General features: G+C 35.2%; 1 protein-coding gene across 1 annotated transcript; it reads left to right on the forward strand.

Annotated features, from left to right (window-relative positions):
• Positions 1–2,885: 2,885 nt before the first annotated feature.
• On the forward strand, positions 2,886–21,588 carry LOC112638194 (the record flags this gene model as incomplete). The annotated part of the gene is made up of 2 exons (XM_025409377.1): positions 2,886–2,947; positions 21,396–21,588. Coding segments are annotated over 2 exons (255 nt in total), but the record flags the coding sequence as incomplete, so codon positions are not given.
• Positions 21,589–21,956: the final 368 nt, after the last annotated feature.

Below are 21,956 nucleotides of genomic sequence, written 5' to 3' on the forward strand. Positions count from 1 at the left end.
CAATATATCATTCCTGTTTTAATTATTTAAAATATTTACATTATTTTCTTCATAAATAACTTCATGTATAGCAGCCTTTAAAATATACTAATCTAGTAATCTAGTACATTGAAAACTGCTACATATAAAGTATCTAAATGCAATATAGATTTTAGTGGTAAATAATTTATGTACATACTGTTAAATAACATAGCAATATATCACTATTGTTTTAATTATTTAACATGTTTATCTTTCTATGCTAAATTATTTCATGCATAGTAACCTTTAGTACACTTTAGTGCAGTATAGTACCAACAAGCAAATGTATTACTTATTAATTTTCCTCATTCAGTTGGTAAAACTGAAAAAGATATCCATTTAGTACGCACCAGTGCATCGATTCGTCTACAATAATTCAATTCGTTATAACAAATATTATAATAATTATATTACTACGTAAGTGAATAAATTAATCACATATTAAAGATAAATATCCAAATGCAATATCCGATAACATTTCGTTGCTTCGTTGAGTACTCGCGCGATTCTGATAGAATAAGTTGCGTAAGATATCTATTTGAATAAATTGACGATGCGTAAAAATATCCAATTTTTACCGCGCAATTGGCAAACATTAAAGTAGACATGATTAAACACGATTTACTAATTAAATACATTGTTAAGATAAACTCGATTCGATCTTAATTTATTCTGTACTCGCGATATTTTGTCAATAAACGAAAAATCGGCAATTTTATTTCAATACCGCGTAATATTATGCAATTGGAATTGATTATATATATAGTTAAGATTCAATATACCATCCAAAAACTAGAATTGCTTAGAATTTGCTAATACTTGTGATAAAAATTCAACGGAATAATATAACGACGGAGCGGCTTGTGTTGTTACTGACTCGCTCGAGTCTCACCGCGCGTATGACAACAAGGCCACTAACTGTCAACAATAGCGCGCTACGCATACACAAAAACCCAAGGCCGAATACAAGGAATTTCGTTGCTACCGCGATATATTTAACACGCTATTTTACTTAATTTTTACTTAACATTAGAAATAAATGCGCGATATTCCGTGTGCGTTTCTTGTGGAATTAATTATAAACGATTAATTTTGAGTCTCATGGCTCTCTCTTTATTACTTTAATTATTCGAATTTGAAATGAACAAGTCGCGTAAAATTATTTTTGTTTACGAGTAATTAATCGTTAATTATAATAATCGTGTAAAATATGGTTGTCTTTCTAAGAAATTAATTTGACGAGGAAATATTCAATGATATGTGCGCGTGCGATACGATTAAAAAAATCCGAATATTAAGAAATAATTGTCACTTTAAATTTCGGAATGAATTAATAATTTCAATTTATTCTGTCGCTTCAAATTCTGGTTTAAATAATTCGTAGATGTAATATAACAGAGTACATAACATGTATAATATTTATATACAAATGTGGATAGCGTGTCACGATTCACTTTCCAAGGCTCAATGTGTGAATGATAACAAGATGAATGTAAACAATATAGTTTAGTACCTTCTATTGCTTCTCTTATAAAGTGATAATATGAAAAAGTGGAATTTTGTGACGTATAGAGCGAAGACGTGTACTGTTTACGCGTTTCGGTCGTCTTATTATCATTCACACGGCAACACGCGTGCGAGCAAGTAGTGAGACGGATCGCTCCATTTATAAATATTATATACATTATATCTCTGTTCATTTAATTATTAATAAACTATTAATTGAGTCATGGCTCTCTCTTTATTACTTTAATTATTCGAATTTGAAATGAATAAGTCGCGTAAAATTGTTTTTGTTTACGAGTAATTAATCGTTAATTAGAATAATCGTGTAAAATATGGTTGTCTTTCTAAGAAATTAATTTGACGATGAAATATTCAATGTATTTGCGCGTGCGATGCGATTAAAAAAATCCGAATATTAAGAAATAATTGTCACTTTAAATTTCGGAATGAATTAATAATTTCAATTTATTCTGTCGCTTCAAATTCTGTTTAAATAATTCGTAGATGTAATATAACAGAGTACATAACATGTATAATATTTATATACAAGTGTGGATAGCGTGTCACGATTCACTTTCCAAGGCTCAATGTATGAATGATAACAAGATGAATGTATAAACAATATAGTTTAGTACCTTCTATTGCTTCTCTTATAAAGTGATAATATGAAAAAGTGGAATTTTGTGACGTATAGAGCGAAGACGTGTACTGTTTACGCGTCTCGGTCCTATTATCATTCACACGGCAACACGCGTGCGAGCAAGTAGTGAGACGGATCGCTCCATTTATGAATATTATATACATTATATCTCTGTTCATTTAATTATTAATAAACAATTAATTGAGTCATGGCTCTCTTTTTATTAGTTTAATTGTTTGATTCTTCAAATGAATAAGATGAATAAAAAATAAATAAAATTCTTTACGTTAACATGATTACGAGTGATTAATCGCTAATTATAATAATTATAATATGATCGTCTTTCTAAGAGATAAATTTGATCGAATGTTATATCTCACGAAATATGATCGCGACTAATATATAACAATAAAACGACATGTTTTGCAGCTACTTGATCGCAGATCGTTGGTTTAAACGAATTATATATTTATTCACTTACGTTACAAGTGCGCGCGAATTCCATATTTTTCATTAACATTGACAAGGTGATGTCTCATGAATTTTAGCTGCGCGATTTTTGAGAACTCAAATATAATATTTAATTTTAGCCTTCCGTCGCAAAAAATTAATAAAGTATGTCGTGTACGATTAATGTCGGGAGTGCCGTGCAAAGTGCTACGCGATCGTAATTAACGTGTTTTTGCGAGTGAGTGTCATGAAAAAGCAACAAGGATAAAGAAGAGAAGAGAAGGAAGAGACTCCCAGAGAGGCGTCAGAGGATGACAGAGCAACTGTAGAGTAAGTTTTTATTTAATTTATTATTTGTTATTTTTGTGAAATTGCGTATTCATCTCTGCAATAGTGCACAGAGAAAAATATTCTACTGTCAAGAAAAGCGATTACTCAGTTTATTTTTCTTTTTTTAAGTAATAGTTTTCTTCAACAAAGAATATATTCTTGATAATAGTCTTAAAATATACTCATCACAAGTGTTAGAAAATTTCATTATCATGTACTTAAAAGAAGAATTTATTTTCTCTTCAAGAATATTGCAAAGTTGTATATCAAAGAAAAATCAAACACGCCATATCAAACACGCATATTTTACGCCAATTCTTGTAGTAAGGAAACCAAATTTTGTGTTTTAATTTAACATTTTTGATTAAAATACTGCACTTACTAAAATTCAGAATATATTCAATTAAATTTAATGCTTGTGGTGAACTTGTGATATATTTGCGGATATACAAACTTGTAATATATATATATATATATATATTCTATAGAATTTTAAGTATATATATATTCTATATATTTTAAGTATATATATATTCTATAGAATATATATATATATATATATATATATATATACTTAAAATAAATAATATTTACTTGAATACAGTATACATTTTTCTCTGTGATTCATCGTGCAACATTATGTCTTTAAATATCCAAAATATTATTATATTTTTTAATATTTAAAGTATTAATGATATACATATATATATATAAATTTTTTTTTTAATACATATTTTTTTATAACATAATATATATATATATATATATATATATATATATATAATGTTATAAAAAAATATTGGACAACATTGCATGTTTAAAGTACATTATTTAAATTATTTTTGTACTATAAGAATTAGATTTTTATTTATTATATATTTTATACACATTTATATATATATTTAAATATAGATTATTTTGGCATTTATGGTTTCTATCGTTGCATATATCTCTATTTAATGAACAAATACAAAATTTAATCGTGTGAAATAATTATTTTCTGAAATTAGTAGCAGCACGTAACGTTTGACACGCTACTTGATTTGAAGACCTTTAATATTATATATATATTATTTCATGATTTTCTCCTTATCTTTAATTTCGTATATAATTATTAGAAATCAGTTGCACGTTTATCAATCGTAGAAACTTGAATAATAGCCTATTAAAATCATACGCATTCCTCATGAATCGCTCTATGCACATATGGTGTGCATCTCGTGTATATTTCGCGTAAATGCATGCTTGGCAAAGGTACAGGGCATATGCGTGTCGGAATCGTTTTTCGGGTAGGAAGAGAGCAAAATCGCACGCGCGTTCCAGAGAGAAAAAGATCGGTTTGACGGCGAGGGGTTGGAAGGACAGGGGACAGGGATTGCAGCGCAGGAATATCGTGCCTGGTGCGTACACGTGCACGCGCACGATCGCGTGGTGGGTGAGCTCGATATCCCCCTCGTAACTCTCTCTTCGGTCCGTATTTTTGCGGATCGTACGCGGGGACGTCACGTCGAGAGTACCAGGGATCCGATAAACAGATTTCTGGAGGACGCGCCCGCGCGTTTCATACTGCGTTCACTCACGCACACAAGTTGACTGCGGATCGCGCGAATTGAATTCTTCGTCGTAAAATTTCAACGTTCGTGATATGGAGGGGAATTCGTTTTGATTTTTTCTTCCTCCGCGTTACTTTTCTTTGCAAAGCGTTTACACGCGTTCAGCGATATGTCAGAGATTAAGAGCGCGTGAAAATTATGCGAGAATTTCTAAAGCCAGTTAAATTAAACTCATATGCACACTGAAACAACACGATTCTAATTATTAACTTGGTAATTGTAATGGATAAATATTTGTTATATTTGTAAATGATTCATTGCGATATTATGATTGCGTTACATATCGAAAATATATGTATTGATATAAATTCATCCATATTATAAAAGTTATTTTTGCATTTCATCGAATCATTTGCGTTCGACTGATTTCAAGCATTTTCTCGATGATTATTGGATTATTATTTTAGACAAATATATTTATCATGATATTATTTAGACAAATATATTTATCATGATATTTATAAATTATATATTTATATATTTATAAATTGGATTATTATTTTAGACGAATATATTTATCATGATATATTTATAAATTATATATTTACATATTTATAAATTGGATTATTATTTTAGACGAATATATTTATCATGATATATTTATAAATATGTACTAAAAATATTTAGACATTTCCTATATGATTTAAATTTGATTTCAAATTTGATTTTCAATAGTTTAATAAAAAGCTACATATTTAACGAAATCACAGTATCGCAGTAAATCGTTCACGAAAAATTACAGTGCAAAATTTCGCGAACGCGTATCGTTGACATTCGAAATAATTCGCACGTAAGATTTTCCCGGTCACCAGACAAAAATCTACTACTAAACGTAAATTGCTTCGTCGGTGTCGTCAGCTTCTAACAGCTGAAAAAGGGGGTAGAAAATGGGACGTTCCTCTTCAAGGGCGTGATTCTTGATCGGAGCGACTCCCTAAGAAGGTCGAGAGCTGGTTTACGTCCGTTTCTCGCTTTTAACAGACGGCGATACGAAACCCGGCTGGAGAATAAGAGAGTTGTCTCTCACAATGCGGTCCCTTCCAACCTGATGGATCGAAGTGAGTTTTGAAAATGTATGCGCACACGGCCAGATTCACAAGGAGGGCTGTAAACCCCGCCTTAGGCCAAGCTCTCGGGAGGGTCCCTTACATTCAGCGCTGAATTTCACCCTATACCTCGCAAACGGAGAGCACCCTTCCGCACACCTCGCTCCGTTTTCCTCCCTTCCTCCCCATCTCTTTCCCCCTACTGCCTCCCTGTCTTGTGTGTACGAGTTTCATGCCAAGGCAGTGACCCACGAACCAACATATTGGCGTTGTTTGAAGAACGAGAATTGCTCGGCGCGCCACTAGGGTTGTTCCCGTGACACACACCAATGTCGATTGATCGATTTTACGACCGCACGATCCTGCAAATCGCCATAAATACCGGCGAACTCCTTTTCGTATAGTCGCGTAATAAAAAATACGCGTGCGTCGCTCGCGTGCGGATAGAATGCGGTTCTCTAGCGCGCTATCGAGACCCTTAACGAAAGTCACGCGAGAACGCTCAAGTGAGAAACTGGCGTATTCGATGGTATAATGATCAAAGGTATCCACTTACACATCTATTCACGTATATCTATTCACACATAAAGTTAAAGCTTTTAAGAAAAATGATAATAACGCTTATATTTTTTTACGCTTGCTCCTTCTCTATTTTTAACATGAAATTTCGCTTTTGTGAAATTTGTAAATTTATTATTTACAAATGTGTGTATAAATATTTGATTAATGAAGGTAGTGATACTGATAATTAACATTGAAAAGTTATTATTTTTCTAATTAGTTTAATTAAAATTTAAATTAAATTAAATAAAAAGTAATTCAATTTAAAAGTTGTTATTTTTCAATTACTAAATTACTTGTTAAATTAGTAAAGTTATTATTTTTCTTTAAGGATATAAAAAATTTTCAATAACTACATTTTGATAACAAATGTTAAAGCGCTATAAGTTGTGTGGTGGCGTGCCTTTAATTTTGAAAAAATGATGATAATACAATGACGTATTTTTCGCATAAATTGACTGTGAACTTAAACTATGAAAATAAAATAATTTAACACAGTTTAGATACAAGTGTATAAATTCGCAGATAAATTATCCAGATACAAAATTACTCTCAACTTTTTCAGCACTTGTACATTAAGAGAGACTCATAAATTTACGATTATTCAAATTGATTCTCTTTCCGCGAGGGAACTCGAGTCGGCGGAGTATCGATACGTGGCCTGTCGATTGCGCGCGATTTTAGCCTCGAATTTATCCGCCCCCGCCGGTATCTCCCGTCGGCGTTTCACCTCCGCCACCGCGGGATTCTTTGATAATTGAGGTCTAGCCGGCGCATGTATAAGGAGGGATATTTGTTCTCTCCACTTAAAATCGAACCGCCTCACATTCCCATATTACGCGGGTTTCGTGCCGCTTTTCGCGTCCCGCATACCCCGCATCGGAATGCCGTAGCGTGTGCGCGCCGCCCACGCTGCATCTCGCGCACGCACACGCACACACACATGAGCGAGCGCGCGCGCGCGCGCGCGCGCGGACGTACGTGGATGCGAGACGGGGTTGTGCGAGAGAGAGAAAGAGGGAAAAAGTGTTCACGCACACGCGCCTGCGGCCCGCACAGATTAAACTCACGCACAGTCCGGCCCCGGGGGCGGCGTGCCAGCCAACTAATGAGAGAGACCAGCGACCGCGATGATAAAGTCTCTGGCTCGTTCGTTCCATACTAACGCCCGAATCGTTTCCGTTGACCACGACGAGAAGGGGGCCTTTACTCCTTCTTCAGGGGCACCGCCGATGTATTTCGTGGGCAGAGCGAATTTAACCCTTTAAGGACTCGATCTCTCGCAAGTCGCTGTACCTTAGAAGAGCAATGATAGCGTAGATGAGAAGGGTGGCATACTAATGTAATGTTTTTAAACCATACAAGGGACGTCTGTAAATTCGTCACGTTTGTTTAAAATTTGCATATACGTGTAAAAAATATGGGATTATGAACATATATTTAAATATATTTGTTATAGTCATTGTATATATTATAATTATTGAAATATATATTTAAATTACACACATTAATAATTATACTATTAATAATTATATTAATATGTTAAATTTATTATTAATAATTATATTAATATGTTAAATATGTCATATCTAATTGTAACTTAAATTGAAATATTTAAATTACACATATTACTAATAATTATATTAATACATATTATTAATAATTGTATTAACTGTTACATCTAATTATAACTTAAATATTTTTGATAAATATGATATGTATGAGAAATTTGAAAATTGATTTTTTTGACGCGATTGAAATTTATTTGAAGATACTTGTGTACACATCTAATAATATATTAGCGTGTCTATTATTTATTTATAATTGCAATCTTAAAAGTAGATAACGATGAGGTAGACGTTATTCCGCTAATATTTAATACGGGATGATCAAGTAAATTATGTGTATTGTGCAATCGAGAAAATCACGTTTCAACAAAACGCATTGTATCGTATTGTTTATGAGAGTACTCTCCTGGCAATGTAGAATGCATCGTTAAACCGATGACCAAAGAAGCCCTACGGTGTGTTTGCTATTTGCAACAGCCCAATTTGCCTATTGGTCCAAGTTTATGCCGTAACATGTTACCGAAACAAAGAGATAGCCGCAGTAGAAAATTAAAAACTAACAATAAGAAAATGCTATTTGTAGTTTAGCGGATAAATAGATTGTAAAGCGTGTATTGTAGTTGAAAAAAATATTTATAAATACTTTGAAAATTTTTCTTGTTTCTCAACAATACAACAATATTTTAGATTTCGAATTTTGATAAAAAACAAATTTGATTATCGTGATTAATATATAATTTGTACATAAATTGCAATATTTTGAAACCACCATAAATTGCAATATTCGAAAATCAACGTAATAAAAAAAAGTGATCCTTTTTCTAAATAATAAATTCACAAATTAAAGATTTAAAAAAAAAAGAGAATGAATAAAAACAATTCTATTACGCAAAGCATGCGTCGCGTCAAAGTCAAATTGCCCGCCGAGCTTGCGATAAATTCAAACTATGACAGATAACGCGCGAACATTTTCACTAGATTAATTTTTCCTAGTCAAACCATTCCTTCCAAAAAAAAAAAAAAATTTCGTTTCGCGGGAACGGCTCATTCCCCCTCCTTCCCCCTTCTCGCGATGGAATAGAAAGTGTCGAGGAATTGACACGGCGATTAATTAATACGATCATTAGCGATGAAGCGTATGAACGAGGGGAGGGGGAGCGAGGTGGGGAAGGAACAGGGGGAGGAGGCACGCCGCGACAATGTCCCCCCTCCCCCAGTCCTCACCGGATTCTTTTCCGGAACTACCGGATCACGCCGCGTAACTGGCGCCCCCGGCGACGCTGTTTTACGACGTGGGGAGGAGACGAAGCGAGGTGTACGGTGTACCCTGACGGGGCCACGCGATGTCGTAAGCTGGTGCGCGAAAGGTACGTCGTACTGTCATTAGAATCGCTATGTTCGCCTCGGAGGGCGAGCGGTTGCCGGTCGTTTCCACGTTTCGCTTGACGGGGCATCAGCTGATTCGAACGTACGTCAGAGGAGCGTCGCATTCCGGGGAATAGAATCGAATTAACACCCGAGGTGAGTCGTATTTGTTATCTCGTATGCGTATCGAGTTATCGAGAGTTTCGTTGAGATTCTCACTCTCGATTATGACGTAACAATCGAACCTCTCTGTCTCGGAAAAATTCTCTTGTTGCGTTATTTCGTTCGATTGATTTTTCTACTTTCCCATCTTCATATTTATGCATTCTTTATCTCGCTGTTAATTGTGCAATTAATTAGATTAGCTCGATTTAACCTGATCTTGCTCGATAATAACGCCATCTATCTGAAAATAGGGGCATCGTGCAACAAGTGACATTTAATGGCGTACGTGTAAGTGCGCATCCCGTAGTTTCGATCGCGTCGCGAGATAAATCCGCGATCAAAGAAATCGCGGATCGCACCGATATCCCGCTGGCGGAGATCTGCGCGGCCCTCCCGTGTAAAAGCACACCGCGGGGACTTCAAAGGGCGTCGTTCGGATTCAAAGTAGCACGAGAAATCACATTTGAAAAAGAACTCGCAAAGTCCAGACGTCAGGTAAGCCGGCAATTTGCATGCCATTATCGCGAGGCGTTTGTACTCCTGGGCGACGATGGGGCGCGTTTTACCGGGACTTGTTTATTATAATTACGAAAGTTTGGATTCTCCCTCTCTCTCCCTCTTTCCCGAGCTCGCTCCCTTATCCGCGAAACTTCGTTTCGGGAAAATAAGAAAGAGGAGTCGCGCAGAGAGTTGTACGCCGGAAAATGGACGTTTGAATAAATACCGATTACGCGCGTTTCTCCCGGAGAAGCGGTAAATATTTATTCGGAGGAAAAAAAAAATTCTCTTCTTCGTCGCGTCGCCTGACAATTTGCCTCGCTCCCCGCGAGCTTAAGGACGGCAGGATCCGAGATGGAGACGAGTAGATTGACGTAACAATACGACGAGACCGCGATACGTATTACGTAGGTGTAATCCCATCTCGATGCGTATCGAGAGAGAAGAGCGCTTGAAAGGGTATCGAAAATTTGCCACGCGCTTGAGTCAACAAGCTCCACGTCACGCTTTAAGGGGGCGGAGGACTATACAACGTGATCTCTCGAGTTTGTGCGGACGTGTTTATAGAAAAATCACCTCGCGATCTTCACGTTTTCGGAACGAGAATGGGGTCCTGGCACCTGACAGCCCCGAGCGTTCGCTACGTGAAAGGATACCCGGGGGACGCGCTTCGTTTGCGGTCCTCGCAATCAATAGAGGATCGATTTGTGGTAGTATCCTTTTGCAGCGGGAAATTTGTGGATCACCGGGTACTTATTGATCCGACGTTCTATTGATTGTTCGTCCTTTTTTAGCGATTGAAAACGTCCCTTCGATCAAAGCATCATTTGTCTACTAAGATAATAAATCGGCTGTTTAAAAAATTGCCTCTTGTCAATGATTTATTAGCAATATGTATACAATATTTTTTTATATTAATTTAGGAATAAAATCAAAAAATTCTGCTTGCAATAAAAATTATTTAAAGACTAAAATATATTAAAATGTATTTAAAATATATTTTGTAAATAATAAAATATATTTTATGAGATTAAAGTATATTTAAAATATATTTTACAAATAATAAAATATATTTTATAAGCTTAAAATATATTTAAAATATATTTTATAAGACTAAAATATATTTTAAATATATTTTAATCTTATAAAATATATTTTACAAATAATAAAATATATTTTAAATATACTTTAATATATTGAACTTTAATATATTAAACTTTAATATATTGATAAAATGATAGATATATAATAAAATATATTGAAAATATATTTTATTATATATCTATCATTTTATATAGACTAAAAATTTTGTGAGAATTTTACATTAGTAAATTTATAAATTAATTCTATAAATTCTCATATATCAATGCGAAAATATTAACCATAAATTCATATGCTATTTTTGTCGCGGACATAAGAAAATTTGTTGCCGAGTTTGGACGTATATACAGGGTGGTACGCGCGTCAATCGCACTTTAGCAGTTATAGATATATCGGTTTTCTCGCGACGGGCGCAAACCACTTAGGCGTAGTCGAAGTTAGGCCATCGCCTCGGATTATTAGGTAATTAGGCTAAGATGGTCCTGGTGACCAGGCCGATGATGGAGAGGCACGGTATATGCGCGACTACCTACCGATGGATAAACACATGGGCAGATTACACGGCGCTCTCGGCTCTCGCATAGATATATGCAATTTAACTAGTAATTTCGAACTTACAGCGGCTTAACTTCGGGAGTAATGATGTGGTAATTAAATTGCATCACACGAACGACTTACGGCGTTACAACGTCACGTCCTCTAAAACAAAGTGGATTACAGTGGATTTCTTGGAGAATATCTTCTAGGGCAGAGAGAGAGAAAGGTAGAATATTCCTCTAGAAAATGCCTCTTTTCTCCTTTAAAATATAATAAATCGTAAAAAAATTTAGAATATGATATCAATGCCGTACAAAAGAATTGGCTCATGAAGAAAATTTCGTCAAAAATATTTCATGTTATTAAGAAACATGATTCAGTATTATAATTAAAAATAAAACGTTTTAAATATGTAAATATAGAGGATTGAAAATTAGGATTAAAAATTAAATAACAGAAAATAAATACTTGTGAATATAAGAAATTATAGGTATTATCTATTGGCATTTTGATTTTTAATTATTTATTTTTGATTATTTATTTTGAAGATAAGGAAAATTAAAGAAAGTAGAAGCTTAGAATTTTAAGTCGTACTTTTATTTCTCTTTTGCAAATTTTCATCAAACTTACCAATATCAAAATCAATTTTGTCAAAATTTGTTAAATATTTTTATATTTTATTCTAAAAATCAAAAAATTATTTAGTGAAGAGCAATACTATCATATATTCGCTATTGATGCAACAATTTAGTCTTCGCGTAATTTCTAATGAACAGTTAAAATGAGGAATAATTTTCGTTTTCTTTAAGTAAATCGATCGTTGAATATTGACGTGTAGTTGATGAAAAATATATAATTTTTTAGATATATATATATATAATTTTTTAAATATTTTTATACTTTATTCTAAAAATCAAGGAGCTATTTAATGAAAAGATAGCAATACTATCATATATTCGCTATTTATGCAGTTCAGTAATCATCGCGTAATTTCTAATTAACAGTTAAAACGAGGAATAATTTAAATTTTCTTTAAGTAAATCGCGATCGATCATTGAATATAGACGTGATTAACGAAAAATCTCCGTCTCCTCTCTTCTAATCATTACCGTAGGTTAAATGGAGGCGGTAATCCCTTTGATTATTTTCCATCTATGCACGCGAATCGCATTTGCAAGCGGGATATCGGAACCGTTGTCGACGTAACAACGTTCGTGTGGCACGAGTGACGACTTGTACCACGCGACTCCGCTCTCGGCTTGACCCCATTCGACCTCACACTCGATCTGTACTCGACTTCGGAGTCGAATCGACGGAGTCTCGTTAATTGCGCAACGCCAGCCCTCGTTGTTTGTCGATCTTTTACTCCGAGCTTCGCTCCACGGGCGATTCACGAACCGCCGCCGATGAATACCGACGAAGATCGGCATCAGGTTGTTCCCGGGCGCTAATATAACACCGGCACTCTTCTTCTTCCTCCTTCTCGATCGGGTCACGATCCAACATAGGCGTGGTGCGCGGCGCTTTCCAACGAGAAGACGGACGGCTTGACCTCTCCCGCAACTTAACGTAGAGTTCGATCTGTTGCCGGACACCACGATCGAGAATGGCGATTCACCGTCACCCGCCCGTGAAATCGGTTCTTGCGACGTCGATTGCGGGGCTAATGATTGACTATGGTTTCTCCTTAATATCTGAAAAACTTACGCGATGTGTAACTGGACTAAAATTATCGCGCAGACGAGTCAAATGAACTATCACTATAGTCACTTGTCACTTTGTAGAATTTATTTTTTTTTTCAATATAATAAAACAAGCATTTGTTTATTGCTAGGTATTCGAAATCTCAACAAAGTATGACGGTTTTAATGGCTCTTTTCAATAAACATTTGCATTTGGACAGAAAACAGAAAACAGTTAATTTGTATAAATAATAACAGTTATTTTTTAATTTTCATTTATCATTTTATCATTTGAACGATTTATAGAATTGATTTTTTTCAGTACAATAACACGAGCATTTGCTTATTGCTAAGTATTCGAAATCTCAACAAAGTATGACGGTTTTAATGGCTCTTTTCAATAAACATTTGCACTTGGACAGAAAACAGAAAACAGTTAATTTGTATAAATAATAACAGTTATTTTTTAATTTTCATTTATCATTTTATCATTTGTACGATTTATAGAATTGATTTTTTTCAGTATAATAACACGAGCATTTGCTTATTGCTAAGTATTCGAAATCTCAACAAAGTATGGCGGGTATTAATGGCTCTTTCCGATAAACATTTGCGCTTGGATCTTGAACAGAAAACAGTTAATTTGTATGAATAATAACAGTCAATTTTTTTAATTATCACTTACCACTTTATCATTTGTACGAGGATGTACGATTTATAGAATGGATTTTTTTTTTTCAATATGATAAAACAAGCATTTGCTTATTGCTAAATATTCGAAATCTCAAAGTATGTCGGGTGTTAATGGCTCTTTCCAATAAACATTTGCACTTGGATCTTGAACAGAAAACAGTTAATTTATATGAATAATAATAGTCAATTTTTTTAATTATCACTTACCACTTTATCATTTGTACGAGGATGTACGATTTATAGAACTGATTTTTTCTCAATATAATAAAACAAGCATCTATCTGTTTATTGCTAAATATATTTGAAATCAACCTCAACAAAGTATGGCGGATATTAATACCTTTTTTTCAATGAACATTTATATGTTGAATCGTATAGAAAACAATTAATTTATAAATAATAACAGTTAATTTAAATTTTTTATATTGAAATCGATTGGACGGCCAGTCGCGGATACACATAAATGGATCGGCGAGCGACATGGCGCCCAAGGGCACTGCATTGAGGACCGTTGTATTAAACTGCCATGACATTCGTAGTCTCGACTGAAGAGAATTACATGGAAATGAATCTGTGACATACCGTTATTTATTGGATATAATCAATATTTAATGTTGTTAAACGTAGGATTGGTCGACGATATATCCTATTATGTATAGTATCTGATGTATTAAAGATGGATCTCTTAAAATGCATGTACAATCATCGATTCGGTCCATATTCTCTTGAATGAGACTATATATGAAATATTATCGACGCGATATTAGACTTTACAGTTACAGATTATCAATAATTGTTTCGAAGGAGGGATTGAAGTAAAATTTAAATTGAAAGACATTCGTTGTTTCGTTTATAAATGAACTATAAAATGTTTATAATGAAATGTAAAATGAATGTAAAATTAAATGACAACGTGCGGATAAATTTTTACAGAAATTCAATGACAATTGCATCATGAAAAATGTGTTTTCTTGTATTATTCTTTTTTCATAACGTGTAACTTCTTGTATCGTGATCCATTTTTGCGTGCATTTATAATTGCATAAGTACAATTAATAATTGATAATTAATAATAAATAATAAATAATAAATTAATAATAAAAACCTTAATTTTGATAATAATTTTTATAACCATAATAATTTTTTTTTTCATGTGCGTAACAATTTATATTTTTATGAAATAAAAGTTTGTATTCATTTGAATGAAACAGAAACTAGTAAGATATATAAATATATAAAAATAATTAATATAATTAATATAAAAAAATAATACAAAAATTAATAAAAAAAATAAGATACACAAATATATAATTTAGAAAATTGATTGCTGATTGAACAATCTCTCTCTTCAATCAAACAACCTTTAATCTCAGCATTATCTAATCGATCTAAATGAAAGAATCAAATGAGAAATTTTCAATTTATAAAAATAGAAAAACGCGGAACTTTGGGGAAGTATTTCGCCCGCTGTAAAGTAGATATCGACCGACTCCATACACGAAAACACACTTTCCAAATGGCTGCATTCCAACATAAAATCAGCGGCGCTCGTCACCGTTCGTCCACCCCCGCCGCGCGTAGGGAGCAAACGAGCTCGACGTAGATACGCGGGACCAAACACTGCGGGGAAAGGAGACGAAGCGAGGAAAAAAAAAAAAGAGGAGAAGCCGACTCTAAAAGGCGAAGAGGAGAAGAAAGAGAGGGCGGTAATAACGCCGGTGTGAAAACTCGCCGAAATCTCTGGGATGTAAGAAGATGGACGGGGGAGGAAGAGAGAGAGAGAGAGAGAAAGAGAAAGAAAATGGGGAAGGAGGGGAGACAGAAGCTGCGTCTTGGCGTCGTACTCGTAGAGGATTCTCTCTTTCCCTCCATGCCGTCACTTTTTCCCACTTCCACTCTTCCTTCTTCCCCTCTTCCTGCGCCGCTCCCGTTTCCTCCTTAACGCGACGGAGGCAAAAGGTACGAGTGGGATGGGCGAGGAGTCGAGGCAACGACAACAGGGACGTACGAAGAAAGGGGCTGCAGCGTGGTAGCTCGCAGTGCGCTGTGCACACAGCAGCATGGAGGGGTAACCGGTGGGGAGGGAGGGGGGAGGGAGAGAGGCAGGGACGAGGAGAGGAGGAGGAGGTGGAGGGGTGGATGAACCGGCGTGCGGTAGTGGCAGCACCCAAGGAGCAGCTTACGGATCAGGAAGAGGGGGAGGAAACGAGGGGGAACGGGAGGAAGGGGCATCGATCGGTCATGCGCAGACTGTGCTCTAGGTTCCTGTCGTTTCCATCGTGTCGTGTACGTCCGCGTGCGAATGTATTCGTGAAATTGTGCGACGCTGCCGAGGTAGAACTGGGATGCGGCGGTGGTACCCACAATCCAAGCATCGCAAACGCATCCTCTACGGTACCCCCCGTCTATCCCCCGTCGCCTTTCGTCTTTCCTTTCCCTCGATTTTCTTCCTTGCTACATTCTTCTACTTTTACCGATATGTTATATATCCGCGGAATTTTTCGGATAGATTTGAATATCATCTGCGGAGAGAGATTGCGCACAAAGTAGTCGAGTAGTAATCTCGAAGTGTCACAGTTTTGACAAATTTAATTAGAAGTGACATTTATTATATGAATAGTTATTGAAATATTTTTACAACCAAAAAATGACAGAAAAATTCTGTATTAATTATTTTCTGTTTCCTTTTTATCGAGAGTATTGCGTTTTTTTCTTGCGGTATTTAATGAGTAAGAAAAAGAGAGATTCCAAGATGTAAAAACTAGGTTAATCTTCTACACGCGTGAACTATATTTTTTGCAACAATGTAATACCCTCTTTAGTAAAAATTTAGTATTTTTCTAAGTACATTTGACATTCTCTGTATAAATGTTATGAATAATTTTTTAAACTTTTTATAACTTTTGGTAAACTTGATTGATTTTGGACAATTTTAATATTAAATGACCTCGTGTAATCTTTGAATTTCGCATTCATAGTTATTGCGTTATTTTATATTTTATTATATATATATGATTGCATTAATTAGAATTCTGGTAGATTCAATCAGTATATCTTGAAAAATGGACGAACCAGAATTCTTATAGGAATTACCAGATAAATCTGATTAATTTTTTCCTGTTCAATTTACCAAATTTTCTGGTTAATAATACTAAACTCACCAACACCAAGTCGTCTAAAATTTTGTCCATCTAATCTCAAAAGTCTGTTTAATATTCTGAATTCCAACAAGATTATTGGATAAATTCAATCCCGATTGTTGAATAAATTATTTTAAATTCAGTTTGTTAAAAATTAAACTGATAAACAGTGATGCAAGAAGAGGATGCAGCTCAAACACACACAATCAGAGAGCTAGCATCCTCTTTCTGACACTACTGCTCGTAAAAGAAAAAAAATATACTTTGGATTAAATGTTAATATTAGTTCTTTATATACATTTCATGGCAAATATTGAATACGAGTTAAGTTAAGAATGGCTCGTCGCCTGGCAAGCAAAGAAATTAATGTAATAAGAAATTTTATAGATCCAACCAGAAAATACTAATCAAATTTTTACAGTAAAATCTATTAAACGTTCTAGTTATAAAAAATCAAGTCGTATCATAACTAGAAATTCTTATTTGATTTAACCAAATTGCCTTCAATCATATATATCTTGATACAATTAAACGCTTTTTCTCAGTGTACTATTAAAGTACATTATTTGTTGATTAAGAAATACATTTAATTTCAAATATATATATGAAACTTTTAGAAATTAAATTATTTTCGAATAAACATATCTCTGAAATATGAATAGAAATAAATCTCTCGTCGGTGGTCGTTCATTGATGACAGTAAAACGATGCCTCTTTCCTCTCTCTTTCCCTCCTATTAAAGTACATTATTTGTTGATTAAAAAATACATTTAATTTCAAATATATATATGAAACTTTTAGAAATTAAATAATTTTCGAATAAACATATCTCTGAAATATGAATAGAAATAAATCTCTCGTCGGTGGTCGTTCATTGATGACAGTAAAACGATGCCTCTCTGTCCCTCCCGCAAATGCATTCACCGCTAACTTTTCTCACTAAATCGCACGCTACTCATTCTCCTAGGATAAGCAATCCTGCCGCTCTCACCCGTAGGATAGGTAGGTTATATCGCGACCGCGTCGCCCCGTGCTCGCAGGGTTAGGTTAAGTTAAGTTAGGTTAGAGCCCGTCATCCCTCTCCGGCTCCGCAGCAGGCAGGTATACGGAATAGAGCCGCGCAGGGTCCGTCATGTGACTGTAGGCGGAGGCACCACACCCCCGCGGGGGTAGGCAGGCGATAGTACGCGCCGCGGGTGGTAGCGGAGGCGCATCGTCGCCGCTGCTGAGGGGGTTGCACGAGGGCGGCCGGGTGGCGGCTTGGAAGGGCAGAGGGGGGGGGAGGCGTCGCGGCGCCTCTCTCGCCCGAAGCGCAGTGCGACGTCGCGACGCGCCACGTGCGGTGGGCCAATACACATCGGAAGTACACGGGAAACGCGACATAACGTAACGCGCCGCGAAACCGGAAGTCGCCCTCGGTCACCTCGGCTTCCACCCTTACTTTCGCGCGTTCCCTCGTGTCCTCGTTTCGTGCCGGCTCGTCTGCCATCTTCGACGAGCCGCCGAGTGATTCCAAGGTGCGATCGAGGGTACACGCGTATATCGTCTAGTATATTTGCGACAAGTAATATATTTCGCGACGAGAGGAAGAGAGGGAGAGAAAGAGAGGAAAAGGAGCGCGGGGAAGAAGGTGCAACGGGGGTGGAGAGGGGATAAGAAAAAGAAAGTTGCAGGAGGAAAGAGAAGGAAGGGAGCCGGTTGGTAGGACCACGCGAGAGTAAGAGAAATAAAGAGAGAGAGGGACAAGGAGGACGCGAAAGTGTGAGAGAGGGATAAACTGACTGCGTTTCGAATTAGCCTCCGATAATCCGCTCGCGGATTAAGTTACGCGTGTGCGTACGTGCGCGCACGGTTCTCGCTCGCGGAAACGCATTTTCCCGCATTCGTTTTTCGAGTCTCGTGGAAAAACGCGAGTTTTGCTGCCGGTTGCTGCCCGTCATCGCCCGTCGGTGAATCTCGTTGCGAGACCGGAAACACGGGACGAGGTGAGTTTGCACTTGGCGAGGCCGCGTTTTTCACTCTTAGACAGCGATCGAGGATCAAGTGCGTTCTGGAAAATATAAGGATGTATCCATGTATGTCTAGTGTCTCGTGCGAGTGAACGCTGGATTGCATTGCAGTGACCTTGGGCTGTTATATGTCTAAAAGTGAAGTCTGAAGCGATAGAGTTGCGACTTTTTAGAAGGTTCGAAAATAGTGACTTTGCTCTTAAACACATTTTTCGCGAAATATTTTTATTGTATTTTTATAGAAAACGGTTCTTTTCGTTTTGAACATTTTAAGGAGTATTATTGCATCGAGGTAATTTTATTATTGTGTATGAAAAAAAATTATATATAATGTGTACATGTAAAATTTTCTTGTTTTTAACAAACGTGATATTTATTAAGTTTTACGCTTTGTTTTTAAAATTATAATTTAATAAAGAATCTTAAGCAATGAAAGAAACAGAAGTAATGTTGCAGAGATATTATTGTTATCGCAAAAATATTGAAAAAATATCGCAAAAAATATGAACAGTACTAGATACAAAAGAATAGATTATATTTTCTCAATTTACTGTAGAACTTTTGAAATCTCTTTGAAAGAGATATAAATAGAGGCGAAATCATAAGAAAAATATAGAGAAATATAGTTTTTCGTCATTGAACAATGATTCTTCAGTGAACAATGATTCTTCAGGAAAATTAAACATCTTTCTTATGGAAGCTTGTAAATTTTGTGATTTATTACACACCCTAGATTAATATAAAGGATGTTCAAAATAATGCAATATAATGTAAAATCGTCGTAATTTTTCAATCGTCAGTTTAATTTCGGGAAATTAATCATTTTTGGTTGTAAATATCTAATTTAGTTTATATTTGTATTTTTTGTGAAAACAGTGCAAATTTGATATAATAATGAATCATATAGAGATAATAATCTATAGGTTAGATTAGTTTATTTGTTGCATGATGATCAAATGTTAAAATTAGCGACGCCGATAATTTGATCACTATTTGATATTTAAATGCACAGGAGAGTACAATCAATGTAAAGTGGCTATGAGGATGCCGATTGAAATTGTACAATACTACACAGAAAATATGTGTGTTACATTTCCTGCGTTTAAATAATAATGATGTTCTTTGATTCGCACGATGAATTGGATATAGATGTGTGGTAAAAGATGCATAGCATTATTATGCGTGTGTTAAAGCGAGAACGATGTAATCGCATTTGATAGTCATTTATGAATATAGCATTTTGATGAGATTTCAATAATAAATTCTTCTCTAAAGAGTTTCGCTATTATTTTCGCATTATTGACTAGATTGATCGAGCGATGAAAATATTATTCATGCGAATACAAATTTTTCCACTCAATATAAATCTTTTTGCAATTAAATGGTTATATTTTATTAGTTTATATATTTTTGATTTATTTTTCACATCCAAATTGAAACGATATGTTTTTATTACATCCAACGTTAATATTATTCTACAATTATTATTATACTTTTTATTCACTTATTAAAGACTTTGAAATATTTTTTGAAATCTTAAAATAATTCTTAATCTTGGCACATTGTGATGTTTTATAGAATGTTTTTATTAAATTTAAATTTATATTAAAATCAATACTATTTTGATAAAATTACGAATAAAGCTTGTGAATCGATGTTAAACGTAAGTTAAAATTTGAATTGTGCCTGTAAATATTTTGGAAAGTGTACATATTTAGATAGAGATTATATTTATAGACATTTTGTAGCAATAACGAGAAAGAAGCTAGGACTATAATCTCCGCTTGCCGAGTGTCTTGAGATATCTTCTCGTTTTGTGAAAGTGTTTGCAATTAAAAAGCGGTCGTGCCACCTCGGGGAGCCGTATTTAACTTTGCTTAACTAAGTTCCCGATCCGTTGACGCGACGCCCCAGGGATTCCAGCCGACGAAAGTAATTCGCATTTTTGTTAGTCATCGCAGAAAATTTTCGCCAAATCTTACTTGATATTCGCACCTCGCATGATTTCACGCGATACGCGCACGGTTCAATTATGATGTAAAAATGACAAAATGAAAAAAACTTTAAGAAGCATATATATAATTTTTTTAAATTTATATTTATATTTATATTTATTTTAATTTATATTTTTTTAATTTATATTTATATTTATATTTTTTCCCTCTAATTTCCATTAAAGACACATATTTCTTTCGTAATTGAAGAACAGTAATGACAAGTAAATAAAATTATACATTCAAAAATTATTTCAGTAAATATTTAAATCTCTTTTATTAATATTTTTATTACGAGGAAGAATACAATTATTTGCATTGCTGGATCATATGATAACTTCTTGACGCGATGTTTTAACTTTAATTAAATTCATCTACTAATTTTTTTATTTAATTTGCCTTTATATTTTGAATACTTTTGCGTAATATTTCGATATGCTCGATTCTAACTTTCGTGTATTTTGATCATTTTTCAGTACAATTTGCGTCTTGACGAAGCTGCCGACGGAAGATGTCGTCTGCCGATCATCTCGGAACGTGAGTGACAAGCTGGATCTTGATAGTGTGCCGATCGGCGAGGAGTTCCTGGATACTTTAACAATTTTGCAACCACGGAGGACACTAACAACATGTCTTACCTCGCTCTGGACTCCAACGCCTGGCAGGTAAGTGTTAAAATTAAAGCGCCAATTTTGTTCGCAATTAAAACAATTTGTGAAATTTGCTTTACGCAATTTATACGGATTAATTATATGCGGGACAAGCGCATATTCATACGCGCGGCACCGCCTGATTACGAAGGAAAGGACGTGGCCAAAATGTTATTCGCTCTGCAAATTATCGCGTCTCTCATGCGCACAAAGGTTCTCCTCTCAGCGATCCGTTGGGGCTATCGAAAAAGCGTATAAAAAGGGGCCGCGTTACCAGTCGCCCGACTTCCTGCATACTTCCCTTAACCGCTTAATCACTTCCGCATACGGCGCCGCGAGCGAGGCGAGTTAAACGGGCCCCTATTTACCACGAGCGATTTCTGATAA

This window comes from Camponotus floridanus, unplaced genomic scaffold (assembly GCF_003227725.1).
Source record: "Camponotus floridanus strain SB8 unplaced genomic scaffold, Cflo_v7.5 scaffold26, whole genome shotgun sequence".
In the NCBI taxonomy this organism is placed as follows: domain Eukaryota; kingdom Metazoa; phylum Arthropoda; class Insecta; order Hymenoptera; family Formicidae; genus Camponotus; species Camponotus floridanus.